The sequence below is a fragment of the Rana temporaria genome, chromosome 3 (assembly GCF_905171775.1).
Source record: "Rana temporaria chromosome 3, aRanTem1.1, whole genome shotgun sequence".
Lineage (NCBI taxonomy): Eukaryota > Metazoa > Chordata > Amphibia > Anura > Ranidae > Rana > Rana temporaria.
In genome coordinates this window covers 387,369,635-387,382,004 of record NC_053491.1, presented here as the reverse complement: position 1 = coordinate 387,382,004, position 12,370 = coordinate 387,369,635, and the positions used below count along the sequence as shown (strand labels likewise).

The window sequence follows — 12,370 nt, the reverse complement described above, 5'->3', positions numbered from 1 at the left end:
GGAGGCTCAGCCACACGTGTGCATTTCCAAGAGCAGGGTTCTCCCCCAGACTGACATTCATCCATCAAGGAATTTTGTTATTTGCATAAATCTTTTCAAAAGCCGACCCACTGCTTTCATCAGGTCTGAGGGCTCTAAAGAATTCCTGAGGTAGGGTGCAGTGATGGCTTCAGGAAGCTATGTACAGCTATGTTCAGACCATGCAAAGTTCATGCTTACATCTCATTGTCACGACTGCCATCTTCTCCCAGTCGACTTCCGATGCAGAGTTTTTGGTCTTCAGCCATTGGTTGACCATGGGTGACGTAACTCATCGCCCTGCTACTCGGCTCCCCCTCCTTGTACACTGCGCATGCACTTCAGTCAAAAATTGTTAGCAGGAATGGAAAGAGGTTTTAGGGCAAAAGATAAAAAACACAACGTCTGTATTGCCATAAACTGTATAACTGCGGCCTAATGTGTTTTTTCTCACTGCAGAGTTTTTGTGTGTTTTCCCTCATAAAGTAGTTCTAAGTCTTTAGGCTATTTGTGTGGTTGATGGAGGCTTATAGACTGTAGCAGCCAGCACTTGAATCCCTTAATTCAAAATGTTAATTCCTTAATTGGCAATTTCAGTCTTGCGCGGCAGAGCCTCCAATTAACTTGAAATGGTCCCCTGGCCCCCTACATCAAAACCTGCAAATAATTACATTAGGACGGGTGCTGGTGAATATTTTGTAGTTTATTTCAGGAAGGAAGGACCCACACCAAATCTATCTAGCACTTCCCATAAGTATGGCCACTCCACACTGTCAAATGCCTTGGCGGCGTCTAGGGAGAAGATGGCCCTATTACCCGGGTTATCCACTGGTATTTGTAAGTTAAGGAACAGCCTGCGTAAGTTCTGTGCGGTTGATCTAGTAGGGATGAATCCAGATTGATCCCTATGCACCACTAGGTGGATACACTTAGATAACCTAGTAGCTAACACCCTAGCCAATAGTTTCACGTCAAATGTCAATAGGGATATTGGCCTATATGAGTCCGGGGAAAGAGGGTCCTTCCCCGGCTTCAGCAGGACCACTATAAGAGCCTCATCCATGGAGGGTGGGAGCCGTCCAGTTTCAAGAGCAGTGTTGTAGACCTTCAGTAAAATTGGAATGAGTTGTTCCGAGTACTTACTGTAGATTTCAGACGGAAGCCCGTCAGCCCCAGGTGCCTTCCCTTTGTGTGCTAGTGCCAATGCTTCCAGCAGCTCTTCCCTGGTAAGAGGGGCGTTAAGCAAGGCCATCTCCGCAGTTGGGAGACACGGCATCTGGTATTTATCCAGAAATGCGTGTATCTGGGCTACAGTGGGGCTAACCTTCGATGTATAAACATCCTGAAAAAAGCTTTTAAAGCATTCAATGATGGATTGTGTGGAGTGGCACGCCTCCCCCCTGGTATTTCTAACCTCAATTATCTGTGAAGGCGGTTGCTGTGACTTAGCCAAAATCGCCAGCAAGTGGCCAGTGTTTTCCCCTTCCTCAAAATGTCTCTGCTGCAGAAAAAAACTTTTATTTTCGGCGAGCTGCAGTGAGAGGTTCTTGAGCATGGTCTGTGCTGCTAGCCAGCTCCTCCTGTTATTATCAGAGGGGTCCGCTATATAGTCTGCTTCCGAGCGTTGGGCATCTGCCAAGACTCGAGTCTCCCATTCCTTAGTATTAGACTTAATCTCATTAATGGCTCTGATAAGCTGGCCCCGCATATATGCCTTAGCAGAGTCCCACACAACTTGTAGAGTAGTGGAGCCTATGTTATCCTTAAAAAAGTTAGTTAGTAGTAATGGGAGTGGGTCAGATTCTGACATAAGAGACAGCCAGAACGGGTTGAGCTTCCATAGGCTATTCCCCCTTTCCAACCCCAGGCCTAAATCCACCGTGAACGGAGAGTGATCGGAAGTGTGTCTCGGGTGATAGTGGGATGACTTGACCATGGGCAACATCGGGCCATTCCCCAGGCCCAGGTCAATTCTGGATAGCCCCCCCGCCGAGGCTGACTGGCAGGAGAATACCTTTGCATCAGGGTTGTGCATTCTCCATACATCTGTTAATCCCAGTTCAGTGACCAACCGAGCGAAAGGGGTAGGTCCCCTCCTCCCATGTACATCCCCCCCCCCTGTACACCCTCGCCTATCCTTCTCAAAATCTAGGAGATTATTAAAGTCCCCGAGGACCAGCACAGGAATACCAGGGAGACAGGATATAAATTCAACCAGCAGTTTTATAACGTAGGATGAGAACGGTGGCGGGATATACACCCCCGCCAACACGCACTTCATCCCATAAAGGGAGCAATATAGGAAGACGTATCTACCCTCGGGGTCAATCTTGGCATCAATATACGTGTATTGTGTGCCTTGCCTAATCATTATGCTCACTCCGCGTGAGTACACGGTATGGGTGGAGTGGTACTGATGGCAAAACTGCCTTGGTGCTAATTTTAGTGTGGACCCCGCTGGGAGATGAGTCTCCTGTAAACAGATCACTTCCGCGCCCAACCTCTTGATGGTACGCATCACCTCCAGGCGTTTAACCGGGGCACCTAGGCCACGAACATTCCAAGATAAGCATCTCATTACCCTTGACATTGCATACCATACAACATATTAGCAGGATCATAACATAGTAACATGTATAAGCGACAATTATGATACAAGCAAAGGCAATTGGCAAACCAAAGGGCAAGAAGTATGTCCGGGGGGCTCGAGATATTGGGAGAACTAGGCAGGCACACATCACGGTTTGGGCATAGTAGAACAGTAGTCATATGGACCAGGATCAGATAGCACAAAAAGTTAACTTGGATACATAAGGGGGCATCCATGGGGGCTGCCGTGGTAGAATCTACTTTCAATTGGGTCAAATGCATTTCGGCCAACAGGGCCCGGATGACTTCAGCCAACGGATCTAGGTAGGGCCTAACAAAGCCCTCCAGGGGGCAACAGTGGAAGTGCACTTTATAGCGTCTTAGAACTTCTCAACAGCCAACTTCTAGCCCACAGCAACCAAAGTGAACAGTAACCGCCTTGCGACGAGTAACGTGGAAAGTATAACACGGGTTCGTCTTGTAAGAATAGTTCTCCTCTTCAGTCTGCGGGGCGTCTACCCCTAGCCTCCCTGATCGACTGTTCCTCTCGGTCTAGCCATTGTGCAGCAGCATTAAGGGACTCAAAAAATTGCACAGTGCCAAACACCTCCACTCGCAGTTTGGCCGGGTACAGCATAGCATATTTCAATTCAAGGCCTCTCAAACGACGTTTAACATCCATAAACTTGCCCCTCTTTTTCTGCAATTCAGCTGAGAAATCCGGGAACAAGGACACTTTGGTATTGTCCATTTTTAGGGCAGCCGGATTAATTCTAGCATTATATAAAATGGCATCTCTGTCCCGATAGTGCAGGAGCTTAAACAGAAAGGGTCTAGGTGGAGCACCGGGCTGCAATGGTCTGGACGGCACCCTGTGAGCCCGTTCAACGGAGAACATGGGGGAGAATGCTTCCCTCCCGAACGCAGCGATCAGCCATTTCTCAATGAATTCCACAGGGTTCTTCCCTTCCAGCTTTTCAGGGAGGCCTATAGCCCTCACATTATTTCTCCTCATCCTGTTCTCTAATTCTTCTAAACGAGAGGAATGCTGATCAATGATATGGTTGTTATAGGAGAGATCCCTCTGCATAGGCCCCAAGTCATCCTCAATGGTGCTCACCCTCTCCTCCAGAGCGGAGGCCCTCTCCCTCAGCTTCTGAGCGTCCTGTCTGAGAAAGGAGATCTCAGACTTCATCCCCTTGATTTCCGTGGTAAGGGCCGTGATAGACATATTGCAGGATGTTACAGCGGCAAATATGTCCCTCAGGGTGGGCTCTCCCTCTGTAGCAGGGCTCACTGGGGTTTGGGGCCTAGTGGATTCCGGGTTAGGAGTACTCACTGTGTCCCATATCAAGCCGGCCTGTACCGAGTCCTCCAAGGGCACTGTATCGTCCGCTTCGGATCCTCCACCCGGCGAGTCCTCTGGAGAGCTGGAGGAGGCCACCTGATCTTTCGGTGGTGGTTTGGAGAACAACTTCTCCGCCGCCTCGCGGTGCTTCTCCTTGGCCGTGCGGGCTGTGTACGCGCCATGTTGGGACATGTGCTCTGCGGATCTGTTCACCAGCTGCTTCTTGCTGGACGACATCGTGGGACCGGAGCGCCGGAAAAGGTATGGGTGTGATCCAGGTAACGTGAGGGGCACAACCGTGTGCCTTGGGTCGATGTGCGGTGACTTCCCCAGGAGTTTATCCAGGATTCTCGGCGGAGCTCACTTCAGCTGCGTCCGGCTACATACGCTGCCTGGCCACGCCCCCTATTTTGTAGTTTATTTGGAAAGAAGAAAACTGGGATGCACAACTAAATTCTAAATAGAAACCCACAGAAGGGACCATTAAGATGTGAGTGTGTGACATGTAAAGTTGTTGGGGAGGAGATACAATTGAATGCCATTTAAATTGTTTATTTGGGTAATATGAAATATTGTATATGAATACAGTATTTTCATCATGTTCATGGACAGCCAACAGGTTGCACTTTACTTGGCTCCCATAATGCACCCATAATGATAGTGACAGATGTTATCTTTGCTCCATAACACAAGATATGGAATCTTTTGTGTAATGGAGCAAATATAACATCTGTCACTATCATTAGTGCAACAGTTTTTGTTTTTCAAGTCCTCCCATAACATAGTTTGAAATGAATACACCCTGTCTGCAATCGGCTGCGAGGAAACTGGCAGGGGTTCCCATGATCAGCTGCGAGTAGGCAGTCCTATTGATGGCAATTGGAGGCTGCCGTCTCTGGCAGGTAATCATTCAAGCAGCAATCAAATGCAAGTGATTGGCCCTGAATGCAGACTGCCTGCATTCAGAGCCAATGACTCGCATGGGATCGTGCGATCACTCTGTTGATCCTCCCAATACATAGTTGCATAGTTGGAAAACATGGAAATCGATGAACAGCCGCACTCCGGATAAACTTGAGAAAGTTGTCTTTATTGATAAAAGTAAGACATGTACATCCAAAGATAGTCACATGAGGGGACAGCCGTAGTTGCATAGTTGGTGATGTTGAAAAAAGATACAAGTCCAACCTATGTGTGTGATTATAGGTCAGTATTACATTGTATATCCCTGTATGTTGCGGTCGTTCAGGTGCTAATCTAATAGTCTTTTGGAACCATAGATGCTCCACCGCCTGTGAAAGGGAATTTCACATCCTTGCTACTCTTACAGCAAAGAAACCTCTTTTTTTCTAATTTTAATGAGTGGCTACGTGTCTTGTTAAACTCCCTTCCGCAAAAAAGTTTTATCCCTATTGTAGGGTCACCAGTATGGAATTCTCAAAGCGTCTCTTCTCCAGAGAGAATAAGTTCAGTGCTCGCAACCTTTCTTCATAACTAATATCCTCCAGACCCTTTATTAGCTTTGTTGCTCTTCTTTGTACTCGCTCCATTTCCAGTACATCCTTTCTGAGGACTGGTGCCCAGAACTGGACAGCATACTCTAGGTGCAGCCTGATCAGAGTCTTGTAGAGTGGGAGAATTATCGCTTTACCCCTGGAGTTATTCTCCTTTTTAATGCATGCCAATATTCTTTTTGCTTTGTTGGGCTCAGCAATGGCAAGCTGCTAATATCTGCTAGGACCCCGAGGTCCTTTTCCATCCTAGATTCCCCCAGAGGTTCACCCCCTAGTAAACAGATTGCATTCATATTTTTGCCACCCAAATGCATTAGCTGGAACTGGTGATGGTCAGTCAGCTCTCTACTCTGCCCCCTGCACTCAATGGAGCGCTGAGCTGTGAAAGGGGTGGAAGTGGCCAGCTCAAGGCTTTTGTCCGCTCGCTGAGAGCCTGAGACGGATGCTGGTCCAGGCATGTGGGCGGTTACCCTTCATATGTTTCGCAATTTTTCCTGAGCCTGGACTTGCTCTGTGATGTCAGCCTGCTGTCTAGCCTGCAGTCTGCTGAAAAACAGGAGTGCAGAACGAACTGCACTCCTGTGATCCACAGAAAAAGTACAACCAAACAAGCTTTGGCTGTACTTTTTTAACCTATTTCTTTATTTTGGATTCTTTACTCAATCCTTCACTGTCTTTTACTATACCATTAGAAGCTGTGAATCCAGATCAATGTAACCTCAGTAATACCTTTTAATACCTTTTGGAATCATTCCTGGACTCCATCTATACGTAAACCCAATTACTAAATTTTTCACACGTTTTAAAGTAATTTCAAAAGGCATTTTCAATATTTCTAAAGCTGCAAATTTCATTAAACTAATGCCTGTGATCCCATCGTGAGCGTTTTTGTTCAGGGACTTCCTGCTATAGGGTGACAACACTCTGTCCCTGTTTCCCAAATGTGCTCCTGCATTGTCACCCGCTTTCCCAATGAAGACTACAAGCAGCCATGCTGGCGCACATTGCACAGGCCTCTGTTGTCACTTTCAGGAAAAAAGGAATAATGTGCATCTGATGCTAAAGTTTATGTAAACACGAAATTGCTGCAAAAAGACTGTTGGCTGTATGCAATACTGATATGGAACATTAGAGTAACCACTTGCCGACAATAGGATGACATATGATGTCCTGGGCCTGCTGTGGTTATCACTGGTTAATGCCTGTAGCTACAGGCATCATCCTAGTAACAGAATTTTCAGCGGGTGTTTCTGCAGGGGTCCTCCTCCCTCCCACCCCCAAGAGCGCTGTGGCCAGTGGTGACAACTGCACAACAAGGATAGAGGGGAACTAACGTTTCTCTCACTCTGTGACCCCAAAAACTGGGAGCAGCGAGGATTTAGTTAGTTCAGGTCTCTGCTCTTTGTTTACCTGGCATTTGGCAGCCAAGAAAAGCAGCCAATCAGACTGATCAGCTGCATAGGAGAGATTTGGGGTCTAACCGACCCCAGATCTCTCCATAAAGAGGACCTGTTACGACCCATGCTGTCACAAGGCATGTTGTTCATCACTTGAGATAACAATAAAGTTTAAAAAATTAAGAACCGTGTGAAAAAAATAGTTTTGTTAAAATTCATGCTTGTGCGCAAATGCAAACCTAAGTCCCACACGCATATGTAAACGGAGATTGTACCACACATGTGAGGTATCACCGTTAATGTCAGAGCAAGAGCAATAATTCTAGTGCCAAACCTTCTCTAACTGTTAATCTGTAAAAAAAAAAAAAAAAATTAAAGCATCGCCTATGGAGAATTTTAGGTACCATAGTTTGGTGCTAATCCACAGGCATAAGCAGTTTTAAAGTGTGACATGTTGGGTATCTATTTACTCGGCGTAACCTCATCTTTTACATTTTACCCAAAAATTGGGTAGTATATTGTGTTTTGTGTGCAATAAATTTCATTAGAGTGTATTCTTTATACAGCTCTTGATACATTTTCTACTAATGCTGGTAAAATATTTTTTGCTATCCTTTTCCAGACATATCCAGAACTTGCGTGTAATCAAGACCGATGTTGGACGAGCTCGAGGCTGGATCCGGCTATCCCTGGAGAAGAAGCTGCTGTCTCAGCACCTCAAACAGCTTCTGACCAATCAGCCGCTTACTAAGTGAGTGTCACTGTCATGGAGGATAGGCTCAGTACATGGTTTAGAAGGGGGGTCCTGCCTACAGAAACTACATAAATCCTGACATTTTTCAGATTCCGATAATTATAGCACTCGGTCACTATACTATAAGTGTTCTGTCCATTAATGTTGGGAATACACTAGGCACGTTTTCATCGGATGTGACACAAGTTTGAGCATCAGCATTAATCTGATGAGAGATCAATAGTGACTGTTTCGTAGTGCTGACAGTAAAACTGGCCCCGGTAATCTTTCACCGAGCCGGAAAATTGCTATCATTACAGGAATAAACACTTGGAAAAGTGATGATCAGCCAAGAGACTGGAACAAATCATTCTACTGATGGAGCAAAATGTTCTAATTGGAGGAATATCGTGACCAGTACAAAAACTTGGTCAAGGGTGATCGGACAGTCTAAATACCAGTTCAACTTTCAGTTTACTGTAAATCAGAGAGACTGTGTAACCTTGCATGTTATGGTGAGAATGGACTAAAGCTGGCCATAGACTGATAGCATTTCAAGCGAAAATTCTTAGGAAAATTCTTAAGCTGGCCATACATGGATCAAACTTTTGCCGGTTCAGCAGGGAGTGGCTGAATTTTGATCCATGTATAGGTAGGGTGGTTGTACAGAATTCGATCTACTGATTAAGTTCTGTACTGCTGCTCTGTCAAATTCTTACTGCTTGATCAGCACCCTCAGCCTACAGTGCTGATGATTGTATACTGAAGGCAGGAAAGTCTCCCCACTGTCATAAATGCAATATGACAGCGGGGAGCTGGTTGGAAAAAAATTACTGACTCAAAATAAAAGGGGAGATTTCCAATGTTTCTAGGAGACTTTTGTTCCCTTTCTGTTTTCCCCTCACTTCCTAGCTTGAGGACCAATCTCCCCAGTAGGATCACAGAACAGTAAAACCTGTTAGTGGTTCTAACTCTTCTGTAATCTATCAAGAATAAATGACTTTGCAGTGCTAGACTGTCACTTTTGTATGTACTGACTATTTAATTTTCCATTTTTCCCCCCAATATGAGTGTTAAAGTGAGAGTTTTACACATGTACATGAATAAATTTGTGACCTGTGACAATATACAGCCACAGTATAATTTTATCAAGAAATAAGCTTCATCTTTTGTTAAAGCGGCCATTGAGCTCTCCAGTTACCTTTGCCTAAACTGAGCTTATGTCCTCAGTCTCTTCTCTCCTAGTGATCAGACGATACTTTGTAACTTTGTATCAAGTCACAAGGTAATAGACTGCAACAGGGGCTGACCAGTGTTGGACATTTGTGAACAGAGCCGAGAACTGCACACGTGCCAGGATTTACATGACTATGTCATCTCTGTGTTGGCATCTCTGTGCAGGAAGTAGATGGTGACCCTGGATGATGCCTGAGCGAAAATGGTGTCCTCCTTCTAGGTTGAAATGTAGATGAAGATATTATCAGGCAAAGTACTATAGAGTTCTGTGGGGGAGGGGTTATAAATACATACTTGACATGTGAACTTTCACCGAACATAAAAACTTCCGCATTAACCAATTGATACATTTTACAGGAAGCTGTACAAGCGCTATGCCTTCCTACGTTGCGAAGAGGAGAAGGAGCAGTTCCTGTATCACTTGCTATCGCTGAACGCCGTGGACTATTTCTGCTTCACCGGTGTCTTCACCACCATCAGTATGTCCTTTGAGATTACCTCTCCATTGGCTGTCACTCTTTGCAGTCCACCTTGAAATGTCTATTCGCTGACCTTCAGACTTATTTCAATATAGAAATAGACATGCTAACTTTCCCAGCCGCCAACCTAACCTGATCCCTAGACAGTGTGTTCATTAGTGCAGGGGGTTGTGGGAATTTTAATTCATGGCCGATGAGACACGCTTGTGCTTTATTATTTTTTTTAGATGATTCATGAATAGATTTGACCAGCGGAAGCCATTAGGTCACCTAGGTTGTTCTCCTCGTCATTCCATTTCTAAGTATTTAGGATTGATTTGTACACTAAAGGGAATGTATAGATTTTCTGCGTGACTGATGCTGAAAGTGTCTCGGACACATCAATGTGAGGCTGTTATAGGGCACTTACAGCCTGCAATCAGAAAAGGAAGCATCTCTGAACTGGTAGTAATCAGAGGGGGCCCTGGCCGTGTTTTAATAAATGGTGCAGTATTTGACTCTTTCTGGCAAGGCGGAGAGCAACAGATTTCTTCTGTTAGGCACAATTGAATTTACGTTGAAATGATCTAAAATATATTTCTGGTGCAACAAGCAAAAAGCTTCTGAAGCCTTACATGAATTTTTATAAAGCAGCAGCAGTAAAAGAGCCCATCCCTAAGTTTTAACAGGTGCATATTGCTTGCTGGCTTTCAGATCAGGCGATTGGCTGACCCCTTTGGTCCACACTAATGATCAGAAGCAAAGCATGGTAATCGTGTAATGACTGAGCAATTTCCTTCTGTGTGCTCGCTGTGCACACAGAAGGAAATTGCTCAAGTACATGGTGACCATGCAAGAATAATAACTGGGAGACGGGGACAGAGCATTGTCACCCTTTAGACAAGGCAGAATCGTCAGGATTTTTTTTTTTTTTATGAAAGCCGCAGGTTTAATTGGGCTACAATTGACTATTGGAATTCCATTAACATGCTAAAGATTATAGTGGGCAAATTAGTCATAGAAATACTGTCCGATTGTGACCCTCCCACACTTTGTCAGAACATGTCAATGCCTTTTGGTTCTGAAGGGGTTAATACAGTTTGCATGTCATCTTTGCTCTTCCTTGTGAGAGAAGATGGGTTGTGTAATTTGGACACTGAAGTAACTGATTTTGCTGACCCAGTTTCTCCAACACGTGCAGTCATGATGCTCATTGCAATTCTCTGCTCCCTAGTAATTCCGTACCGAGCTGTGATTATTCCCATCAAGAAGCTGAGCAACGCCATCATCACATCCAACCCTTGGATCTGTGTGTCTGGTGAGCTGGGAGACACGGGCGTAATGCAGATACCCAAAAACCTGCTGGAGATGACTTTTGAGGTATGGCTTCCATATGTGATTTTAAAGTGGACCATTCAATAACAATTAAGTCCATTCCTAACAAAAAAATGTGTTCAGTGTTCCATCTATCACGGACGCCCTCTCCTCTGTGATAGGCGGAACACTAAACACAGTGGGCCAGATTCACAGAATAGATACGACGGCGTATCTCCTGATACACCGTCGTATCTCTTGTCCTATCTATGCGGCTGATTCATAGAATCAGTTCCGCATAGATAGCCCTAAGATCCGACAGGTGTAATTGACTTACACCGTCGGATCTTAGGATGCAATACTTCGGCCGCCGCTGGTGGGATATTCCAGCGTCGGGTATGCGAATGAGGATTTACGGCGATCCACGAAGGTTTTCGCGTTCGTTACGTCGTCGCTAGTAATTTTTTCCCGTCGCAAAGTTACACTCGCGGGAGCGAGCCTAATTTAAATGGTACACGCCCCATTTGAATTGGGCGGGCTTGCGCCGGACGTGTTTACGATACACCGCCGCAAGTTTACAGGTAAGTGCTTTGTGGATCAGGAACTTACACTGAAAACTTGCGGCGGTGTAACGTAAACGGGTTACGTTGCACCGCCGCAATTGTACCTGAATCTGGCCCAGTGTTTGCTGGGAAACCGAGTGTGCTGCCTATCACGGAACAGCACAAGGAGGAGCGCAAGCTTTTAACACTGCACGGACTCGGGTACACAGATCGGATTCTGCAATGGGCACGGTGAGGTCAGGCGGCACTATTTTGAGGAATTGTATGCTGTGTTTTGATGAGTGTGTTTTTTTTTTTTTGTTTTTGTTTCTCCAAGCAAATTTCACCTAAGAAGATCAGTGAGTGAAACCAAGAGTTTTTGCTTCAGGGTCATTCTGTCAATGATGAAATTGGTAAAAAAAAGTCACTAAAATCAGCCTAATATTATCGGGGAGGGTTTTGGTAGTATTAAAGTATTTTTTTCCTATTCATCTGGCAATCCTGCCAGTGATACACCACCTGCCCTAGGGTTACAATGAATACTCACTCCACTGTATCTATGGCATAAGCCATGGTTGTCACACTAGGCTGCTTTCCTTATTTGAACTACAAGAACATTTTCCTCTCTTAATCCCTATTATCATGGAACAGCACACGGAGGAGCGCATTGTTGACCCTCTTTTCCGCTTACAGTAGCTGCTGCATTCTCACCCTCGGCTTATACTCGAGTCAAGTTTTTGCCAGGTTTTTTTGTGGTAAAATTAGGTCCTCGGCTTATATTCAGGTCGGCATATACTCGAGTATGAAAAAGTATACTAAACGGCCTTCAATACACCACTCGGCACCAATGGAAAATGTAGTTTGCTGTTCAAAAACCAGCAACCCAATGAAGGGTTAACAAGGAGAAAAAATTGACAAAAATAGAATATAAAATCCCTTAAAATGATTACATATATAAAGGATAAGCTGCTGTTTAAAATAAATAAAAAATCAGAAATGGGTATAAAATTACAAAAAACAGTCCAGCTCTATCAGTCCTATACCCAAATGCTAATGTTGGTAAGGGTTAAATGGCCAACTCCACAATAACAGTTTTGGATGGATAGTAAAGTGCAAAATATCAAACAGTGTCCATGGGTGATCCTATAGAAATAGACAGCATGCACCTTTCACCGAAAATTCCTGGTCCACCGCGTGAAAACACACTTCCCCTTAGGGGTT

At 44.9% G+C, this 12,370-nt stretch overlaps 1 protein-coding gene across 3 annotated transcripts in view; it reads left to right on the top strand.

Moving 5' to 3' along the window:
• The window catches only part of DENND5B (DENN domain containing 5B), a 160,031-nt gene that overhangs the window by 125,474 nt on the left and 22,187 nt on the right, over positions 1 to 12,370 (top strand). For all 3 annotated transcript variants that reach the window (XM_040345751.1, XM_040345750.1, XM_040345749.1), the window contains 3 exons: positions 7,489 to 7,617; positions 9,193 to 9,314; positions 10,528 to 10,673. In XM_040345751.1, the coding sequence (XP_040201685.1) occupies positions 7,489 to 7,617; positions 9,193 to 9,314; positions 10,528 to 10,673 (397 nt within the window). The remainder of the gene's footprint in view (positions 1 to 7,488; positions 7,618 to 9,192; positions 9,315 to 10,527; positions 10,674 to 12,370) is intronic.